Genomic DNA, 22161 nt, shown 5'->3' with positions numbered 1-22161 from the left:
TCCATAAAGATAATGAATAACAGAGGGGATAATGTACATCCTTGTCTCACACCAGATTTAACATTAAACCATCTTCCTGTACTTCCTTCAATTCTAACTGCTGACTCACAACTCAAATAAAGACTAAGTATTGCTTGATATAATGCCCCATTGACACCATATAACTGCAGCGTATTGAATAGCTTCTCTCTTGGCACCTTGTCATATGCCTTTTCCAAATCGACAAAACTTAAATACAGATCTTTGTTATATTCCCATGCTTTCTCGACTATTTGTCGTAAAGTGAAGATCTGATCCTGACAGCCTCTATTTGGCCTGAATCCAGCTTGTTCTTCACCAAGCTTTTCTTCCACAATTCTTCTCAACCGTTTCTCAAGTATACTTGCATAGATCTTGCCAGGAACACTCAGTAGGGAAATACCTCTGTAATTCTCACATTCAGTTTTATTTCCCTTTTTATATATGGGTACTATGAGAGCTCTACTCCAATCATTGGGAATTCGTCCCTCTGTCCAGGCTTTCTGAACTATGCAGTGCAGCCACTGTAAGACTCTTATACCACCATACTTCAGCATTTCTGGTCGAATATCATCTACTCCTGCTGCCTTTCCACATTTCAAGCCTTTGATGGCTTTTTCTACTTCAAGTATGGATATGTATTCCGGACTGCATGCCTGGTCAGTGTTTTTTATCACTGTGCTGTCATCACTGCTTGTTTCATTTAGCAGTTTTTCAAAGTAATTACTCCATACTTCAAGGATATCTTTTTCTCCTGTTTTCATTTCACCTTTATCATCTCTAATTCCTTTTACAGCACTCTTTCCTCCATTCCTAAGCTTCTTCAACAACCTCCAGAATATTTTGCCACCTTCTTGATATTTATTTTCTATATTCTTGCCAAAGTCCTCCCATGAGCTAGTTTTTGTTTAGCTTTTGTTTAGCTAGTTTCACACACTGTTTAGCTTTCTTACATTTGTCTCTGTATTCTGTAAGAGTAAAAGCTGACTTATTTGCCAGGAACTTTTGATATGCTTTCTTCTTTTCCTTCACTGCCTCTTTAACTTCCTGTGTCCACCAGGGAGTTCTGATTTTTTTATCCTTGCACACAACCTCACCACATGCCTCTCTGGCAGAATCAATCTATGTTTCCTTCAGAGTTTGCCACTGAATCTCCAAGGTTTGATTCCTGTTCTCAAACTCTTTCATTTTCTTTTCAATAATATTTCTGTATTTTAGTCTACAGTTCACATCTGAGAGCTGCTCTAGTATATATAGGTGTCTGAAACGTTCTTGGCCTCAATCATAAATGGCAACACTATTGGCAAGATTTTTTTTTTCTAAGTTGGTACATCTGTCAATAAACAATGTGAAATTGCAAGTCATTCATCAAGCAGTTTCTCATCAACCATCCAATAGAGAGATTATCACCCTTCTTTACTCTACGGTGTTCTAAATGTATATGTTTAGAAGCATTGACAGGATTTTCGCAAAACGATTAAAAAAAAAATTGCGTGGAGCCATAAGGGAATACCAGTCATAGCAATACTCCATCCTGTATGAATTATTTCCTGATTTACACAAATCTCCACAACACACAGGTGGCTCAAGCCACTTTGTATTTGGGCTTGTTCATACAGCAATTATCTTTAATTCCTATCAAGATACTGTCAGCTAAAATTAATTTATCTAAATACACAAAATGTTTATGATTATTTGTCATAATAATCATAAACTTATAATCAATGATTACTGTATTGGAAAAATTTAAATATCTCACCCTTTTCCTTTAAATTCTTGTATATACATAATACATTTCCTCACCATCATTCTGGTATGTACAGGGCTACATGATTGTTTATATTACTAATGTCTAAACAATTTCCTTCCAGATTAGTCTTCCACACTTGAACAGTGTTAGATCACTATTTGTTTTCTAGGATACTTCTACACCAATCCACCTAGAACTGCGACTTGCTTGGAGTATTTTTCCTGCCACCTTGCTACTATATCCAGTTTTGTCAACATATTTCTCTCCCATTCTGTAACATACAACGTTCTGTTCACATTCTTGGCATATGTTCACTCCCCTAATTTTTCTCAGAATGCCTAGTCAAATGTTTTATTTCTAACCCTACTTTTAGATCCATATGTTGAAATTGGTTTGAACAGTCTTGTATATTGCTAGTTGAGTTTTGGCTAAGTTTTCTCTTATTCCATATAAATTTACTCAACTGGCTCTCCACCATACCAGCTTTGCTTATTCTATTGTTCATGTACATCAATATCACATAAACATGTATATACCCCACATTATTTCAAAGCCAAATATAGTAAACTATAAAAGTTTCGGCGGATTGTAGCGTAAGCTAAAACACATAGTTCAACTAATAGCAAAGGTGGGTCAAGTTCTGATCACTATTCTTAGTATTACCCATAATGTAAAACACATCTCCTAGGAGATGTATGATGTTATACATTATGGTGGAAGGTCACTACCCAGGCCAGCTTCGATTTTATTGAGGTCTCATCAGCCAGTAGGTAAGACCAGGTAATACTGAGGTTATAGCGAAAAGAACTTATATACTTTGCTATACGAGTTGTCAAAAAGGTGCACCCATAAATTACTTAAATAAAAGAGCCAATAGGCTTCACTTCGGCGATGTAACATTATTTAAATTAAGGGGATATTAAATCCCACATTATTTCAAAGCCGAATAAGAAACTCAAAGATCGGAATCGAAGCGTTTCATGCCGAATATAGTAAACTATAAAAGTTTTCGCAGATTGTAACGTAAGCTAAAACACATAGTTCAACACTAGTAGAACTCGTAGCAAAGGTGGGCAAAGAAATCACTATTCTTAGTACGAGTTGCCCTAATGTTGAACTGTTTTAGCTTATGCTACAATCACGAGAGAGAGCAGCTATAAAGATGTGGATATGATTGGTGCGGTATTAACAAAAGATCACATGATCCAAACACAAAGGCAACCAACAAGTGTTGAGTTGAAATGCTAATTCTCTTCAACCGAATTTCATAACATCTGAAACTGTCATAACAACCACTATATATTTCTTAGATTTAACACACACACAGTTTCAACCCTTGGTTGAATTTTATTCCGTCTTGCTTGCATTTGAGCTGGCAGGCGAATTCGCACACGCATTATATGTACAGTGACCATATTTTTTGGGAGAAAATAAAGAACAAATCAGAAATTGTTTCATAATAAATAAATAAAAAAACAGGTTGCATTTATTTCACTGAAACTAAAAAAGCTTTATGTTTATTGTAAAATATAAGCATATACATATAATTTAAAACAATGATATTATTACTTAAAAAAAATTAATTTTTATACTTTTCACAAGAATCAACTTTTTTCATAAATCAGGCTTGTGTTTTATAAATTCATAAAACTGTCTACAATTCATGTCAAAGTTGCATTTGGTATAAACGAATGCTTTCAATGTTTTGATTTTTAATTGGGTTTTCTCACAGGTCCACATATTGTTCACTAATGAAAATACTTGTTCAGTGGGGAGCATTAGATCCAGGCAGACATAAGCAAAATTCAACGATTTTTTAAATGTTTTTAAAAAATACATGTTTATCTGCGAAATATTTAAAAAATTCAATCCATCTACATCGGCAGGACTCGTCATTTTGCCGCCATTCTTCGATCTTTTCACTGGTGACATGACTTTTAATATACAAAACTTCATCATATAGTTGGTAGTCATTTATATTTAAGTTCCAGTGACTGGAAATAAACAAAACACTTTCCTCAATCTTCGCCCGTAGAGGGATTTCTCGTAGTAGGACCCATTCAAATACAGGCAGCCCTCTGTTTAAGCTGATTACCTGCACGTGCCTTCTTACTGTTGTGTGGTCGACTGAGAAACGACGCTACCAGGCACTGGCACTCTAGCGTTTGAGTGTTTACCGAGCTACTACGACGTACATGTATCAAACCTAGTTTTAACGTTTAATCTACCTAATTGTTCTATTTAATGTTTTTTACGTACATACGTATTTAAATTGATAAAGTACATAATTACATATCATGTCTGATAATAGAAGTGCAGAAAAATTAGCAGAACTTGGGTTAAGAAGGCGTGGAAATCAATCACACTTGAAAAGAAGATGGGCAGACACGTGCTAATGTCTGTAGAAGAATGAACTTACCTCCATCGACTGTTACTACAATTATGAAAAATGCATTAGAATAAAACAGTTTGCGCAACAATCTACGGCAACACTAAATGCAAAACCAAGTTATAGTAGGGGTAAACTTCATGAAAAAATGGAAATTATTATTATGGATGGATGACTTGAATCAGAAAAATATTCCTCTGACGGAGGCTGTTATAACTGAGAAAGCAAAAACAATTTTTGAGGATCTTAAAAAGACAGATGGAGGCGAAGAAACATTAGTTCATGAGATTTAAGTCTTACTTAGAAAGTGCCATAGCATCAAATTATGTGGTGAGGCGGCAAGTGCAGATGTTGCGGCAGCGGCTGCTTTTCCTAAAGAATTTCAAGACTGTAGAACAAGGAAGTTATCCTCCTGATCTCATTTTTAATGTTGATGAGACTGAGCTCTACTGGAAAAAATTGCCATCACGCACCTTTATTTCCTGTGAAGAACATTCCGCTCCAAAAGATACTTATGCTTTTGTTGGGTGCAAATGTCTCCGGAACTTTGAAAGCTTAAACCAATGTTGGCGACGTTTTTCTATAAAAATCTACATTTTTATCTATCTATAAAAACAAGACGTTTTTATAGATTGGTACACAAATTATTTTTGTCCTACCGTGCTTTGCTTCTGTAAAGAAAATGATTTGCCAGCAAAGGCATTGCTTCTCTTGGATAACGAATCCTGGACATCCTCAAAACCCTGAAGTAAGAACACCATTGGATGTCAAGGTTGTTTACATGCCCCTAAATACAACATCGCTTTTGCAACCAATGGATCAGGGGATTATATCACGTTTTTCGTTTTTCTATAAAAATCTATATTTTTATCTATCTATAAAAACAAGACGTTTTTATAGATTGGTACACAAATTATTTTTGTCCTACCGTGCTTTGCTTCTGTAAAGAAAATGATTTGCCAGCAAAGGCATTGCTTCTCTTGGATAACGAATCCTGGACATCCTCAAAACCCTGAAGTAAGAACACCATTGGATGTCAAGGTTGTTTACATGCCCCTAAATACAACATCGCTTTTGCAACCAATGGATCAGGGGATTATATCAATCTTCAAAGCCTATTACCTCCGTATAACACTTATGGAAATGATAAAGTCTTGGACACTTCAGGAAAAACTATTAAAGACTATTGGCAGTCATTCGATATCTTGAAGGGCATTAACAACATCGAGGCAGCTTGGAACGACATGTCAGCAAAGTGTTTAAAAGGAGCATGACGGAAACTTCTTCCAGCATTTATGCACGACTTCGAGGAATTAGAGCAAGAGGGGAATATTATTGAAGATGTTACCAAGCTTGCGTGAAAGGTGGGATTGTACGATATTACAGCTGATGATGTGACAGAAGTCTTTACTACGTTGTATTTATTTGAAATACAACAAACGCTGCACGTAATTGCCTTTTTGAGTATCTATTTCGGTATTTGTGTAAACAAACAATACACTTCGTAAAGATTTTTTTAGGTTTGTATTTATGATGTGTACTGTATGTATTTGTTTTTATAAGTGACATTTTATTGTAGCTTCACGTTTATTTTCTGAATAATTTACCAGATAAGCATATCTTGGCCCCAACATGGGGCCAAAGAAAACTAAGAAGAGAAGAAGAAAATCACAACAGAAATTAAGAAAGAGATTGTGTTAAAATATGAGAAAGGAGTCGGGCAAAGTGATCTGTGCAAGCAGTGTGACCTGTCCAAATCCACCATAGCTACAATTGTGAAGAAAGCAGATTTTTATAAGGAACTGGATGTGGCCAAAGGAGTATCTATCGTATCACCTCGAAGAAATTAAGTTATGGAAGAAATGGAAACTTTACTACTCGTCTGGATTAATGACATGCAACTGAAAGGAGATAGTGTATCTCAAAACATAATCTGTTTACAAGCTCAAACTATTTACAAAGATCTTTCACAGAACCTCCATCCACTAGCAGTAGCAAAGACATTGGCGAAGAGTTTAAAGCTAGCAAAGGATGGTTTGAGAAATTCAAGAATAAAACCAGTATCCCTAGTGTTGTTAGACATGGAGAAGGTGCTAGTGTTGACAAAGAAGCCGCTGAAAGGTTTGTCAAGAAATTTCAGACCAGAACAAGTTTTCAACTATGATGAAACTGGGCTTTTCTGGAAGAAAATGCCTAAGAGAAAGTTCATCACTAAGGAGGAAATGGCATTGCCAGGACACAAGCCAATGAAAGACTAACTTAGCTTTTTTGTGCCAATGCCAGTGGTGACCTGAAGATAAAACCTCTTCTGGTTTACCACTCTGAAAATCGTAGTCTTTAAAAATCAGAAACTCAGTGTTATGTGGCGAGCTAACAGCAGAACCTGGGTAACCAGGCAATTGTTCTGTGAGTGGATGACAGAGATCTTTGCTCTCACAGTGAACGGTATATACAAGAAAAGGTTCTGCTAGTTCTTATAATGGGCAATGCTCCTGCACACCCACCACAGTTGGAAGAAGAGTTTTATTTCATCAAAATTAAGTTCTTGTCTCCTAATACCACACCATTCCTACAACCAATGGATCAACATGTTATTTCCAACTTCAAAAAGCTTTATACCAAAGTTCTTTTCCAAAGATGTTTCGAACTTATCACCAACACAGAATTACCCCTCAGAGAATTCTGGAATAATCACTTCAATATTTTTTATTGTTTGCATCTTATTAGCCAGGCATGGGAAGATGTTTCTGTGAGAACTCTAAAATCAGCCTGGAAAAAGTTATGGCCTGACTGTGTTCGAGGAACTGCATTGGAAGGACCTGAAAGTGAAATCGACATTGTAGATACAGTTGTCTCCCTGGGCAAGACCATGCATTTGGAAGTTGATGAAGCAGACATAGAGCAACACAATGTTGAGCTGACCACTGAAGAGCTACAGGAGTTAAGAAGAGAGCAGGAAAAGCAAATGTCTTCAGAGGACAGCAACAAAAAGGGAGCAATTCCAACAAGTGACGTAAAAAAAAATCTTGCAGCACTGGGGAGAATTGCAAGAATTGGTTAACAAGTGACATCCAAATCAAGGTGTTGTTTCTAGAACCATGAATATCTTCAGTGACAATGTCATTAATCACTTTTGAAAGGTGTTAAGGAAATGAAGATTCAGTCAACATTGGATAGGTTTTTTAAACTTCTCTCACCTAAGAGACAAAAAGAAGCAACTGATAACAAATCGAAAATTCCTGAACCACAAAAAAATTTATTTTTTTACAATTTAATGGAAGATGATTTTCATACTAATCATGTAAAACCAAAGATTTCGTAAATAAAAATTAATATGTAATGATATACAAAATGCATATTTATAGTGTAAAAATGCTGCTTCTCACCTCTCTATTTCGTTGCATTTTCTTAATTTAGTTGAGAATAGTTTTTTTTTGGAATTTTTTTTTTAATTTTTGAATCTGGAAATGGAGTAATTGATTTCCCATAAGATATAATGGAAAATTGGGTTTTGAGATATGAACCACAGTCAGGAACAAATTCAGTTCCCAAGTCAAGGTACCACTGTATTTAAACAATCAATGCAGGATTGGTAAAATTTATGAATTGCATCTTTAAATATATTGGCATCAATATTCAATTTACTATTTCAATTCAAAATAAAGGAGAAAATGGCCATTTTAGGGAAAAAAAAAAAAAAATCTAAAGGAGAGAGAGCAGTGAAACAAAGGACTGTCCTCTTAAATAAAGGACGCATGGTCACCATAATTATATGACGTTTCAATTCGTGGTAGAATTTTATTTGAACTTAGCCTCCATGATGTCATAATGACATCGAGAATTTCAAATGCAATAAAACGAACACTTATTTCATGTAATTAATAGTTCGATACTGTGTTTCAGTGCAACATATGGTTTTGCTCGAGTCTATACAGCATAGTTTCTGTGGGAGGGGACAATAATAGTGCAATTTAGAGACAGCTGGAATAAAAACGGCACTAACTAATGAATCGCACTATTTGTTGAGAAATATATTACACAGACTGCAAAAGCCACTGTACCTTATTCAGGGATACAATAAAACTACTTGTTTTTCTTGCATCTGCAGTATAATGGCTGTTGGGGAGGGCGTGGTGTTACTGCAGGAAGCGAGTTACTATTGCCTCGACTTTAAACATTTTTCGTGTGCAAGGTATATGCAAAACCTTTTAATGTCTTTTTTTGTAAAGTAAAATCAGGGGTGTGAGGGTAAGTTATATTCGAGTAAATACAGTAAGCATTTCGCTGACAAGTTGACATCCTTCTGCAGCTTTCCCTGCTCAGCTGACTTCTATGGTGAGTTAAAATGCATAAATATTTTTCTCACTACTGTTTTTTTTTTTTCAAACCAACATCATTAAAATCAAATTAATAATACAATAATCAATTTTACACTGAATAATATAAATAATTATTTATAAAATATTATATATTATAAATATATTAATTTTCTATTAATTTTTCCCCTACTAAAAACTGCCCTGCATTGTCAGCAACTTGATTTGTAAATTTTTGGCACGTACATAAAAAGGTTCGCCACCACTGTCCTAGGAGATGTTTTACATTATGAGTAATACTAAGAATAGTGATCAGAACTTTACCCACCTTTGCTATGAGTTGCCCTAGTGTTGAACTATGTGCTTTAGCTTATGCTAAAGCACATAGTTCCACAATCCGCCGAAACTTTTATAGTTTACTATATTCAGCACGAAACTCTTTGATTCTGATCTTTGAGTTTTTTTATTCGGCTTTGAAATAATGTGGAATTTAATATCCCCTTAATTTAAATAATGTTACATTACCGAAGTGAAGCCTATTGGCTCTTTTATTTAAGTAATGTATATATGCCTGCTTTGCACCACTCAGGTCCTAGACTTGATAGATGGATATATACTAAATAAGCTGAATGATGCAACAAATGATTGCAGCTTTCATCTTTAAAAGATTGTCTAGGCTAAAGGAATGAAGTATGAAATATAAAGGAATGAATGGTACCAATATAGCCATCAAAATTATTATAAAAATTTCAAATTTTACCCCCTCCCCGCAACTTTTTTCCAGGGGATTAAATCAAATTAGCTGCCCCCCCCCCTAAATTTTTGCAAACCAAGACAACTTTTTTCATAGAAGAAACAATTAAATCAAGCTGATTTTTGGCATTCTACTAAATACATATAAATAAAACCCACGAAAACCTTCCGGATTCAACCTAAGGGCTGCAATGTAAAGTACAAATGGAGTAAAAGAGTATCCCACCCAAACATCTAAAAAGCAAGTGGCAGCTATCTTGGAAAAAAAACTGGCTTGTCTAAAAATGCAAATAAGAAATAAAAAAGGATACCTGCAACATTAAAATGATAAAAACAACCAGAAACTGGACAATCTGGAAATAAGCTGTGATTAATTTTAAAGCCCTCTGAAATTATATTCTTTGGATCTGTGAATAAGAAACTTATGACCACACTAATTAATCTGATCAGGAAAAATCTAAAATAAAATTTTAAAAAATTCTTCCATCTAAAGGACAGGTACCAAAATAGCTGACTTTCAATAGGAAGTTGAGGAAAATAGATTACAAGTAATGTGATGCAATGAGTCAATAAAACAAAGTGGTTGTTACTATAGGAAATGTGGACATGCATTGCCAAATTAGTTCCATACAGATGACATCATTATGAAAGACTTTAAACTACAGGGACAAAGATTTGAAGGAAAGAGAATATGGGGAGAGAGGGGGGAATAAAACTGATATCCAGTGATATCACCAAAACTGTATTAATATCTGGCAAGAATGATCATGCAGCCTTGAGCTTGAAAGTGGCCAAGCATATAGAATTTAATTAAGAGATAATATGGGAAATTGCAAAGCTAGTGATTATGACAATCTTGTTTGGTGTATGCTTCCCAAGATGTGTACTCAGACTACATGATGCTAATTGGTAATAATGGCCACTACAGACAAATGTTTCCACCAACACAGAGGATCTAGCATACTATGCTGATAAAAAGTTTAACAGATTGCAAAAATGTCATCTACAAGCAAAATATCCATTATATAATGTCCAGTCAATATCATCATCATCAAATTCCTGCCATGTACCCTCAAGGGGTGTACAGGATATGATAGTACTACATGAAAAAAAAAAATTACATCATTATTAATTTCCTATCTACAATTTTCCTCCAAATCAGCCTGTTACTTGTCATCACTCCAACATTATCAGATCTTATATTTCTATCGTCTAAGGCACTTTGTACCGTATCAATCCACCTATATCTTGGTCTTCCTCTGGGTCGTTTTGCTGCAAACCTGGCAGAGAACACTTGTTTTGCAAATCTTTCCTCGCCCATTCTGTTTAAGTGACCATACCACCTGAGATTAGCTCTGCTAACGCATTCCTGGATGCTGACAATGCCAAGTTCTTTCCTAATATCCTCGTTTTTAATATGATACTGCCATTGATGCCATCTGTTCACGCCTATAATCTTTCTCAGGACTCTCATATCTGTGGTCTCTAGTCTTTGGTCAAGTGTTTTACTTCTGACCCAGCTCTCGGATCCATAAGTTAAAACTGGTTTGAACACTGTCTTGTATACAGCTAATTTCGTGTTCCGACTAATTTCTCTCTTATTCCATATGAATTTATTCAATTGACTTCCCACCATACCAGCTTTGCTGATTCTGTTGTCTATTTCTATATTTAATTTACCATCTTCACTAAAAATCGTGCCTAAATAGCTGAAATGTTTTACTTGTTCCACAGGTTCTCCATTCACAATACAGTTGACATTTTCAATGATTCTGCCTATTTTCATTGTCTTTGTCTTTTTATTGCTGACCTTCATACCATATCTATTACAACAGCAGTTCAATTTAGTCAGAGAATCTTGCAGACTTGCAGCGGATTTATTTAGAAGTATAACATCATCTGCATAAAGCAAAGAGCTGACATTAACATCTCCAATTTTGATATCATGTTTAATACCACTTTCCTTCATAATGTGATCCATATAGATAATGAATAACAGAGGGGATAATGTACATCCTTGTCTCACACCAGATTTAACATTAAACCATCTTCCTGTACTTCCTTCAATTCTAACTGCTGACTCACAACTCAAATAAAGACTAAGTATTGCTTGATATAATGCCCCATTGACACCATATAACTGCAGCGTATTGAATAGCTTCTCTCTTGGCACCTTGTCATATGCCTTTTCCAAATCGACAAAACTTAAATAGAGATCTTTGTTATATTCCCATGCTTTCTCGACTATTTGTCGTAAAGTGAAGATCTGATCCTGACAGCCTCTATTTGGCCTGAATCCAGCTTGTTCTTCACCAAGCTTTTCTTCCACAATTCTTCTCAACCGTTTCTCAAGTATACTTGCATAGATCTTGCCAGGAACACTCAGTAGGGAAATACCTCTGTAATTCTCACATTCAGTTTTATTTCCCTTTTTATATATGGGTACTATGAGAGCTCTACTCCAATCATCGGGAATTCGTCCCTCTGTCCAGGCTTTCTGAACTATGCAGTGCAGCCACTGTAAGACACTTATACCACCATACTTCAGCATTTCTGGTCGAATATCATCTACTCCTGCTGCCTTTCCACATTTCAAGCCTTTGATGGCTTTTTCTACTTCAAGTATGGATATGTATTCCTGAATGCATGCCTGGTCAATGTCTTTTACCACTGTGCTGACATCACTGCTTGTTTCATTTAGCAGTTTTTCAAAGCAATTACTCCATACTTCAAGGATATCTTTTTCTACCGTTTTCATGTCACCTTTATCATCTCTAATTCCTTTTATAGCACTCTTTCCTCCATTCTTAAGCTTCTTCAACAACCTCCAGAATATTTTGCCACCTTCTTGATATTTATTTTCTATATTCTTGCCAAAGTATTCCCATGACTTTTGTTTAGCTAGTTTTACAGTGTTCAGCATTCTTGCATTTGTCTCTATATTCTCTAAGAGCACAAGCTGACTTATTTGACAGGAACTTTTGGTATGCTTTCTTCTTTTCCTTCACCGCCTCTTTAACTTCCTGTGTCCACCAGGGAGTTCTGATTTTTTTTATCCTTACAGACAACTTCACCACATGCCTCTCTGGCTGAATCAATCAATGTTTTCTTCAGAGTTTGCCACTGAATCTCCAAGGTTCGATTCCTGTTCTCAAACTCTTTCATTTTTTCTTCAATAATCTTTCTGTATTTTAGTCTACAGCTGACATCTGAGAGCTGCTCAACTTTTATTCGCTTTAAAACTTTCTTACACGTTATTCTTTTCAATATGAAATTCAATTTTATCCTGCTCAAGACTAAATAGTGATCACTTCCAATTTCAAATCCTCTGTACACTCTGGTGTCCTGCACCAGGGAGAAAACATCACTATCAACAATAACATAGTCAATGAGACTTTTCTTATTCATTGCCTCTTCTCTCCATGTGAATTTGTGCACATTTTTATGTTGGAACATGGTGTTAGTAATAACCAGTCCATGTCCTGAGCAGAAATCCAACAGATATTTGCCATTATTATTAGCTTTGCACTTTTCTACAAATTTTCCCAAAATATTTTTGTATGCCTCACAATCATTTTCTACTCTGCTATTTAGATCCCCAACAAGGACCAACTTTTCATTTTTCATTGTGTCAGTTGCTTTTTCTAAAGCCTCAAAAAATTCCTCCACTTCTACCTTAGTAGAACCTTCTGTGGGACCATAGGCACAAATAAGTCTCATTGTCCAGTTCCCCATTCTCATATTTGCCCACATTACTCTACTTGAGACTGACTGCCATTCAAGAAGATTAGCCTCGTATTTTGTGTTGAATACTATGGCTACTCCTTTTCCTTGATTGTCATTGCCTGAATATAACATTTTGTATTTATTGCTCAGAAAGATCTCACCAGTTTTGGTCTTTTTTGTTTCAGTCACCCCTATTATGTCGATCTGGTACTTATCTAATTCCTCAGCTAGCTCCATTTCTTTGCCATTCAGGCTTCTTACGTTGATAGTACCGTATCAGTCTTCCATTATTTTTATTTGCCCATTTTAAACTATCTGAGAAGTCCATCATAATCTATATATTATTAAAGAATCCTAAAAGTGGACTGATGCTAGCACTCAGCAATGGTTTTGCAATGACAATCAATTATTAAAATGTTTCACTCTGCTGCAATTAAAGCCAAGATGCAATGAGACAACTACAAAAATATTAAATATTTAACTATCTAATTTTCAGGGCATATTATTTACAAGATTCATCCCCATATTGAATAATATACATCTAACACAAATGTTAGCTATTTTGTTGCATTCTGCTAAAATAGGATGAAAGGTTAAAGTGAAGATTTTTTTAACAATGTGAAATAAAATTTGATCTTTTCAGACATCCATTTGCTGTTTGTATGAAAATTATGCAGTGTAATATTTTGCTTTAATTTGTCCTCCGCAAGAAAATCTGAAATAATCATATAACACATTTGAAGTCTTAAAAAAATTTTTTAACCTGTGGTATACCATTAGTATGACTATTACACTTTTTTTTATAACTTTGTCAAGTAGCTTTATTTTATCCTTCTACATGTTTCGCCAATCTTTTTCTATTGGCATCCTCAGGGAATACAAACTAGTAAGCTAAAATGAAGGTTACAGACTAGGTTATAACTGATAGTTCTAATTCATACAAAAAATTGGTATTGTGCGTGTCTCGTTAACGTGATTTATTCGTTATGGCTCATTACGTAATTGTTATGAAAGTTCATTTCTTTGATGTTTAATGATCTGATAAAAGTTTTCCAAATTTCTTGTTTAGGTTTTCAGTTTTACGGGCGACTGTAGCTGCTTCTTTAAAGGTTCTTGAATAGTAGTTATCTTCTATGTATGGCATAAGGCTCTTATCCCACTCAATGTGATGATTAGTAGAGGCAAAGTGGCATGAAAGGCCTGAAATGTCTTGTCTGTTATTTCTGACATATCCTGTGTTCTTTCTTTCTCGTTTCAAAGCTTCTAGAGGTCTGACCTACGTAACTAATACCACATGAGCAAGGTATATTATATACTCCAGAGTACTTGTAGAATGGGTGAGGATCTTTCGGTGAGATCACCGAAACTTTGAAACAAGCTTTGAAACGAGAAAGAAAGAACACATAGGATATGTCAGAAATAACAGACAAGACATTTCAGGCCTTTCATGCCACTTTGCCTCTACTAATCATCATACTGAGTGGGATAAGAGCCTTATGCCATACATAGAAGATAACTACCATTCAAGAACCTTTAAAGAAGCAGCTACAGTCGCCCGTAAAACTGAAAACCTAAACAAGAAATTTGGAAAACTTTTATCAGATCATTAAACATCAAAGAAATGAACTTTCATAACAATTACGTAATGAGCCATAACGAATAAATCACGTTAACGAGACACGCACAATACCAATTGTTTGTATGAATTAGAACTATCAGTTATAACCTAGTCTGTAACCCTCATTTTAGCTTACTAGTTTGTATTCCCTGAGGATGCCAATAGAAAAAGATTGGCGAAACATGTAGGAGGATAAAATAAAGCTACTTGACAAATATAAAAAAAGTGTAATAATCTTATGAATAATTGTCAAGAAAAAATTCAACACAACATACCATTAGTATGTTCTGCATGGTGAATGAACTAGAGATCTATAAATGCTGATATCACTTATAAAGAAAGCAGCTAGAAACAAATGGATTACAAATTTACACCACTTTCAATCTGATGTTGTAAGCCAAGAATAAAGCATTAGTGCTATATTAGTCTTACTGAGCAGCAATGAAAGAAACTCAAATGTGAAACTAATGGAATTCTTATGTTTAAGTTATGTAAAATGGCTTTGGTTTCACGTGTGATGAAAAGTATTTGTTTATGATAAAGATTAACACCTTTTTCCAATTTTTCTGTGACCCTGTTGAATGAAGTTAGCAAAATTAAAGAATAAACATGCAACAGAAAAGATTAAATAATTACATATGCAAACATATGTAGCATATTAAATAATTTGCAGAAATTATGCTGAAGTTTTTCAAGATGTTTATTACAACTGTACCTTCTACATTCAGGTTGCTATTTCATGGCCAAAAAGCCTGCATGTATTATAATGTTTATTGCCATTGTGTAAACATACAGTAAAAGAGAAGTGTACCTTGCCTAAGATTTGCTAATACTGCATGTAACAACAATGTCCCATAAATGTTATGGCATCAGAACTAATTAAATATAAAATGGATCTCAGTTATATAATTTGTTTTGTCCCAATTGTTCTGGCTCTTGGAATTTAATGTGTTCATTATGATGTGCAGCTGCCAGTTTGGCCAAAATATGATAATCCACATTGGCAAGGATTTTTGTATCAAATTCCTTACCAGTGTATCACTCCAGGATGGTGCTAAAGGTAGAAGTTTCTTTTGCAGAGCCTAAACTTGCAGACCAACTGAAAAGTAGTTTGGCTCTATCTTCAGAGACACCTTTAACACTGGGAATAGTAACACGATAGACCATCATGATGAGAGGAAGATAACAAGGAAACTAACCAGGGCTCCAGAAATCAACTTGCCACAGGTGAGTTATCAGACATGCAGTGAGTGAACCATCAGCTTTCTAATTGCATTCAAAAATAAAATAAAAATTTTCCTTTCTTTTTCATTTTAAAACATCTCATTCACGGTCCAGTTATTTGAACACATGTGGCTCAAACAAATTTATTCAAGATTTCCAGAGACTGGAAATAAAATTGCTGGATCTGAAAGCCTTAATTAGAAGACTACAGCATTTCTTTTAAAAAATAGCAAAAATACTTGCAGTTTCAATTTTTTCTAAAACTCATAACATAAACTAATCACCTTTACTTTCATTCTTTAAGGGTGGTTCAGAACTATTTTTCTTTCATATAGAAAGAAAATTAATTACTTAATTTACTTAAATTACTTTAATTACTTAAATTAATAATTAAAAACTTAACCTGCTATATCCTCTTTCCCCAAACAGTTGTTCTGTCACTGTCATAACATAATTGATAATTTTAAACATTTTTCTTTATATGAAAAAGCCTCAAATATCTTTTAAAGTTCAAAACTCCCCTCATTTCTCTCACAGCAATATTTAAATTTTTTTTTTTTACTCCACCAATGTTGCAGTATGCATTGCACTTCCAGTTTTCGTTTCAGTCATGAAAAGAGAAACATGAGCCATATGTATCATAATTATGGTGCTTTACGTGAAAATACATCAAGTTTTTTCATATCAATATATTACATTAAATTATTTTCAATAAATAAGCTACTAATCCCATCAATGCATTAATTTAGTTCAATATTAACCTTGCACGTATACAGTACACAGTAACTACTTTTCCCACAATATAATTTCATTAACAAAATAAACCAGTAGAAATAAACACAAAAATTAAAATTGGAACAATCGAATTAAATGCTGTAATACACCTATACATCTTATTCTTCCAACATATTCACAACATTTAAGTGTACAATTGTAACATAGTATTGTCCTAAACTTATTTTTATAGCTCACAACATGAATTAGCTTAGCATAAATGCTTGAAAATTTTACATAAATGCATAATAAAAAAACCGCAATTTAAAGAATACAATCATCTTATAAAGACAAGTCAAAGACCCGATCGTGTTACCAGGTGCATCATGAAAAGCGAGTCTAGTTGAACATCGAGTGGTACTCATTTCTTGGTTTCGTTATATGACTTATTATTTGTCATTCTTTTTCAATTGTTGTTTGTGGATAATTTATATAAATTCACCCCTCATTATGATGAGCTGCATCATGGTGTTTTAAACCCACATTACAGGAAAGCACAATTCAAATTCAAATAGAAATGAACTAAAATTATGGGAAATAGTTAGTTCTTCACAAGCTTCAGATATTAAAGAACCCAAAAATTAATAATCTGTTGGTCAGGTTATTTTATTAGAACCTTAATGTATTTAGACTATGTTAGACCAAGCGTTTTTCACTGTTGTGAAGAACGTGTGAACTACACATACTACATACAAATGTACGTACGCACGTGTAAAGTGTACTATGTGAACATTTTTGTTTTGGTTGTTGAATTTGAGTTACAATAAAGATGCCTTCAATACCGAGATGAAAATTCTATACTAATAAAAAATTGAGCAACTAGAATCTGCATTATATTTAAAATTATAATCGTCATTTATGTTCCAATCTGTCAAATTCTTTCTAAAGACTGAATAACAACGAACCATACACTGTATCATCTTATACATCCAACTCACATCCTCCATACACCGCATATTGATGTCAGTCAGCCATCCTATTATCCAAGCTAACACAATATAATCCAATCCCATATCATCCAATTTATGGACCAGCCTTCAATGCTATATCCTGCCAAAAGCCTTAGCAAAGTATAGTTTCATGATGTATCCATTCACCTTGTCTAACTATTATAAAATGTGGACACATTATAAGAAATCCATGCTATTCGCTGCAAAGTATAGGTTCTGCCAACCCATTTCTGTATGAGACATAACCAACTTTTCCAAAATCTTCACCACCACTTCAGAGATGCTGATAGGTCAACAATTGGATACATCCGTCTTTGCACCACCCTTGTGCAACGCAATTACCACACATTCTTTCCACTTCCATGGAATTTTCTATGCTCAGACTCAAAATTAAATATTTAATTATTATAATATAATTAAAGGAACAGTCACTTCATAATTGGTAATCAGTTTATGGAATTAAAAACGCATATAAAGGATATGCGTTGAAGTGGTGAAGTTCAGTGCAGCCACTCTGGGCTGGCAGACCATGCCTTAGATACCCGCCATAGAATTTGTTGGAAGAAAACTAAAATAATACACCGCAGCAAGTTCAAATACGAAAGATTATTCAAGGAATCATCAGCAGCTATAAAAAAACGTTCCAAACCTCAACAAATTTGGGTGCATGAAAGCACCCCAAATTTGGGAGACTTACATTATGAGAACTTCAGCCCAACAGACAAGACAACCCAATTAGCCTGCCAGAGGGCACCATTAGGACTTTAGGAACCATATTAGTTTCTTGCCTTCTTCCTCATTTGCTTTTGTTAGTGCCTGTGTGCACATACCATATTTTTATGTTCCTAAAGATGGCAACGTGATGTTGCCGAAATATTGAAGTTATTCATTAAAGTTGCCTTTAATTAATATCCTTTATATGCATTGTTAATTCCGTAAACTAATTACCAGCTATGTATGACCAATGTATCAGCCTTGCTACTAGAAGAACAGTCACTTGAACTGAACATTGTCTGCATCCATGTTGATATCCAATTAGCCACTACTGTCAAATTCTTATTAAGATTATGCAAGTTTTAGCGACTCCTAACACACAAGTGTTTTCACCCAGTATAGAGACAGCATTTAATGAAATGGGCACTTTTAGTTGAACAATCTCTTCTTTACCTGCATACCATCTGTTTTCAGTAGTTATTCTTTCTCATTCATTCTTTTACTTGCAACATGATAGAATTCTTTTGGGCTGTTTTTAGCTAGTGGAGCCAGTTTTCATATAACATAGCTTCCAATACTTATATTTTACATTGTGGTTATTATCTTGAATTCAGATTATATGAATTTCAATTTTTACTGGAAGCTCAATTCACTTTCATGCAATGAACAGCTCATGTTTTAATGTTGGCCTGTGCATGTCTTATCTGTGGCGTCTTAAAATGTGAATAACACACTTTCCTTTACTTAATCCTCCCTCTTCTATTTTTTATGGTGTCGAGACTTTGCAACTGCATCGAGGACAAGGTGGTTAGTCCTATGCCTCCTGGTGTGTCCCATATCTGTAGATGTGTGTTCGTGGGGACAAAAAAACCTGAGTATCCAGGTGGAAAAACCCCACACCACCATATGAGACTGGCTAACTCGCTTTTAATCGAAGGTGACCAAATAAAGGTTCCTCACATCACTGATGAGAATCAAACCCAGGTCTTTCCGGCCAAAGGCCTCCAGTAGCTCAGTCGCTATAGACTGAGCTACGGAGGCTCTTGAATAACAAACTGTGAGTTTATATACACATCATTTTTAATTACTTTTCTGCTTAATTTTTTTTTTTTTTTTTTTTTGCTTCTACCAGTTTCAGTGAAGCTCCTTTTTCAAACACGAGTTGCTCTTCCAAAGAAAAGCTTCCGAGTAACTTCTCTTGTAATTACAAGCATTACTTGTGTCAAGCTTTTTTGCAATGGCTTTAAAACTACAACAAAAACAAGATGCAATCAGTTGTATACACACACACACACACACTTATAATTAAAATAAAGTAAAACTCATACCCGAATATTGTGAACCAGAACTTTTCTGAAACCATTAGGAAGGAGATGTCTAGTTTTTCTGTTACTTCCATAACCAATGTTTGGCATAAGTCTTTGACCCTTGAAGCGCCTTCGAACTCTATTATCAATACCTCTAGGTTTGCGCCAGTTGGGCTAGATAAAATAAAAAAACATTTTAGGCAGTAATAATGATACATACACACACAACACTTAACATTCTTTTAGACTTGTTGTTGGCATTATGGCAACAAATCAAGGATATGATGCCAGTATCATGCTGTTAATTATGGGAGCACCTGGCAGTTTTGTTTTGAGATGAAATGCTTTAGTGTTCAGAAGAAAACAAGGCCTGCAACCTCAGACATCCTGCTAGAATATATACACCTTTTCCTTAATATGTTACGCTCAATTTTGTTATGGTCAAGTAACTGGGATTTATTAGAAAGCTAATTAAAATTCTAATAGGACATGTAATCCTCTGCATATTCTATCTTTCAAATGTGAGTATTCTCTAACCATTTTGTCTATTAAGGGAAGGGAAGGGGGATTTTCTGGGAAGAAAAACTGACACCTCAGGGGTAATAGTGGATAATTCACTTTTAGTTAAAAAGCTGTATGATGTTTTGTTATGTCATGTGCCAGACAGGACTCAAACCCTAGTCTTTCCAACCAAAAGGCATTGCTGTTATTGAGTTAGCTAAATAGGTTCAAAGACATTCATAACAGCTGTTATGAATGTCTAAAGCTTGACATCCTGTCGTTGAACTTCATGGTGAATTGCAAATATGTTTTGCTCTGCTCATCTGTTTAGATCGCAGCAAGTCAAATAGCATTAGAAGCATTTTCTTTTGTTATGCTATTCTACACTAAATCTTATCACTTTGAACTATCTAATTATCCTGTCGTTGACTGCATCATCGTGAAAGCTGTTAAACTATTAAATCCTGTCAGCTGTGAATATTTTTACTTTTAAGTAAGACTTCAGTAGCCAAAGATAAAACATAACATTTGAAAACATCTTGCTTGCAACATAAAAACAAACATGTTTAACAACAACATAGTGCCACATTACTAATTTCTTAACTTTAATTATTCTATATATTTTAAACTTGTGGGATATCTGAATTAGTGTCAAGAACTTGAAAAAACCTTTCTGACAAAAGTTTAAGATCTATTCCTTCTAAAGAGAAAGCAAAACTTTCTAATTCTATAAAGAATGTAATAAAATTTATCAGTATTCTAAATTTGATACCTTTCAGAAAATAACTAAAATATCATTTGATCAGATAGCACCACAACTTAATGAAGCTAATTTTGATTATCTTGTGGATATCTTAGTCAAGATTTTGGAAATGATACTGATGCACTCTAGTTCAGACATATGATCTAACTCTTATGTTGACCTGGATCAATTAAAATATTGAACTTAATCCTGAGGATGCATGATGAAACTGCACATGTTGTACATACATGTAGATCCATAATGAGTAGTTATCCTTTGATTATTATATCCTTAGTTAATTATTTTAATGTATTTTAGTATTATTAAACTGTTTTTCATTTTGGTAAATAGAGATGTGAAGACATTTCTTTATTGTTGAAGTTGAGATTGAATTTTGAGAACAGATTGTGTATTATCATAGCAAAATACATATATCTAGCATCTTGTGTGCTTGGGTTTCAGTACAGAAATCTCTTCCAACTTGGACATATCTGAATTATTCAAATTTACAGTACCAGCTATGGCAAGGAAAATATACAAATGGATGGGATGGCAATGCCCCCCCCACACACACACACAGAAAACATGTCAGTTTCTACACAAAATACTTTATTCGAGAATTTAAAATACATCAACTCTCAAAACAGTGGTCCTGGCTTCAATAGATGAGGCATTTACTATTTGTGACCTCAAACACATTTGATACATTTTTAGTACATTTAAAATACTTGAAAAAAAAAAAAAAAAAAAAAAGAAATAACTTTCTGCTTTCTCAAAGACACATTAGTCACAAGCCTTTCAAAGGTTCCTTGTCTTTTTCAATTTATAAAAACCAACATGCACACACACAAAACATTTACACCATCACACCAGAGTCCAACCCAATAATGCAGTATCTTTAAAACACTAGGCACACAGAGCGACGGACTAGTTCAATGATGACGTTGCTCTTGCCACTGAACTTTCTACCTTTGCTATACACATTTTCAGTTAATGGCTATAACTCCCACAAAACTGATATACCAAATACTCTCTGATCTTCCCCCCAATACATGAGCCCCACTGTAAAATTTTTACTATTCCTTATAACAAGGCACACATGAAAAATGATAAGAATACTTAATAAGCTTCACACCATATTTAAATCATATAACAAAGAAGTAATCCTTATCCAATTCACCTCAGGACAAACTCCATTTCCATTATCATAACCCATAAATGTATCAAACTTATTTGTTTATTTGGCTACCATGGAAGATCTGTTGATAATCACCTCAGAAAACAATTCTACATGATCGTTATGGCAAGTTGGGAATGGCAGATCATGCTTTAGACATCCTGTCACACAAACTTAGAAGTAAATCCAGAACTAAAACACA

The 22161-nt window shown here is 34.5% G+C and overlaps 1 protein-coding gene across 3 annotated transcripts in view; it reads right to left on the bottom strand.

The window, feature by feature from the left end:
* The window catches only part of RpL32 (Ribosomal protein L32), a 69682-nt gene that overhangs the window by 2667 nt on the left and 44854 nt on the right, over positions 1-22161 (bottom strand). For all 3 annotated transcript variants that reach the window (XM_090416086.1, XM_090416087.1, XM_090416088.1), the window contains exon 3: positions 19561-19713. In XM_090416086.1, coding sequence (XP_090272212.1) covers positions 19561-19713 — 153 coding nt within the window. The remainder of the gene's footprint in view (positions 1-19560; positions 19714-22161) is intronic.

The sequence above is a fragment of the Typopeltis vanoorti genome, chromosome 3 (genome assembly GCF_054136105.1).
Source record: "Typopeltis vanoorti isolate ZY-2024b chromosome 3, IOZ_Tvanoo_1.0, whole genome shotgun sequence".
NCBI lineage: Eukaryota > Metazoa > Arthropoda > Arachnida > Uropygi > Thelyphonidae > Typopeltis > Typopeltis vanoorti.
Note: the sequence above shows the minus strand (reverse complement) of the source record. Positions and strands in the feature narration are given on the sequence as shown.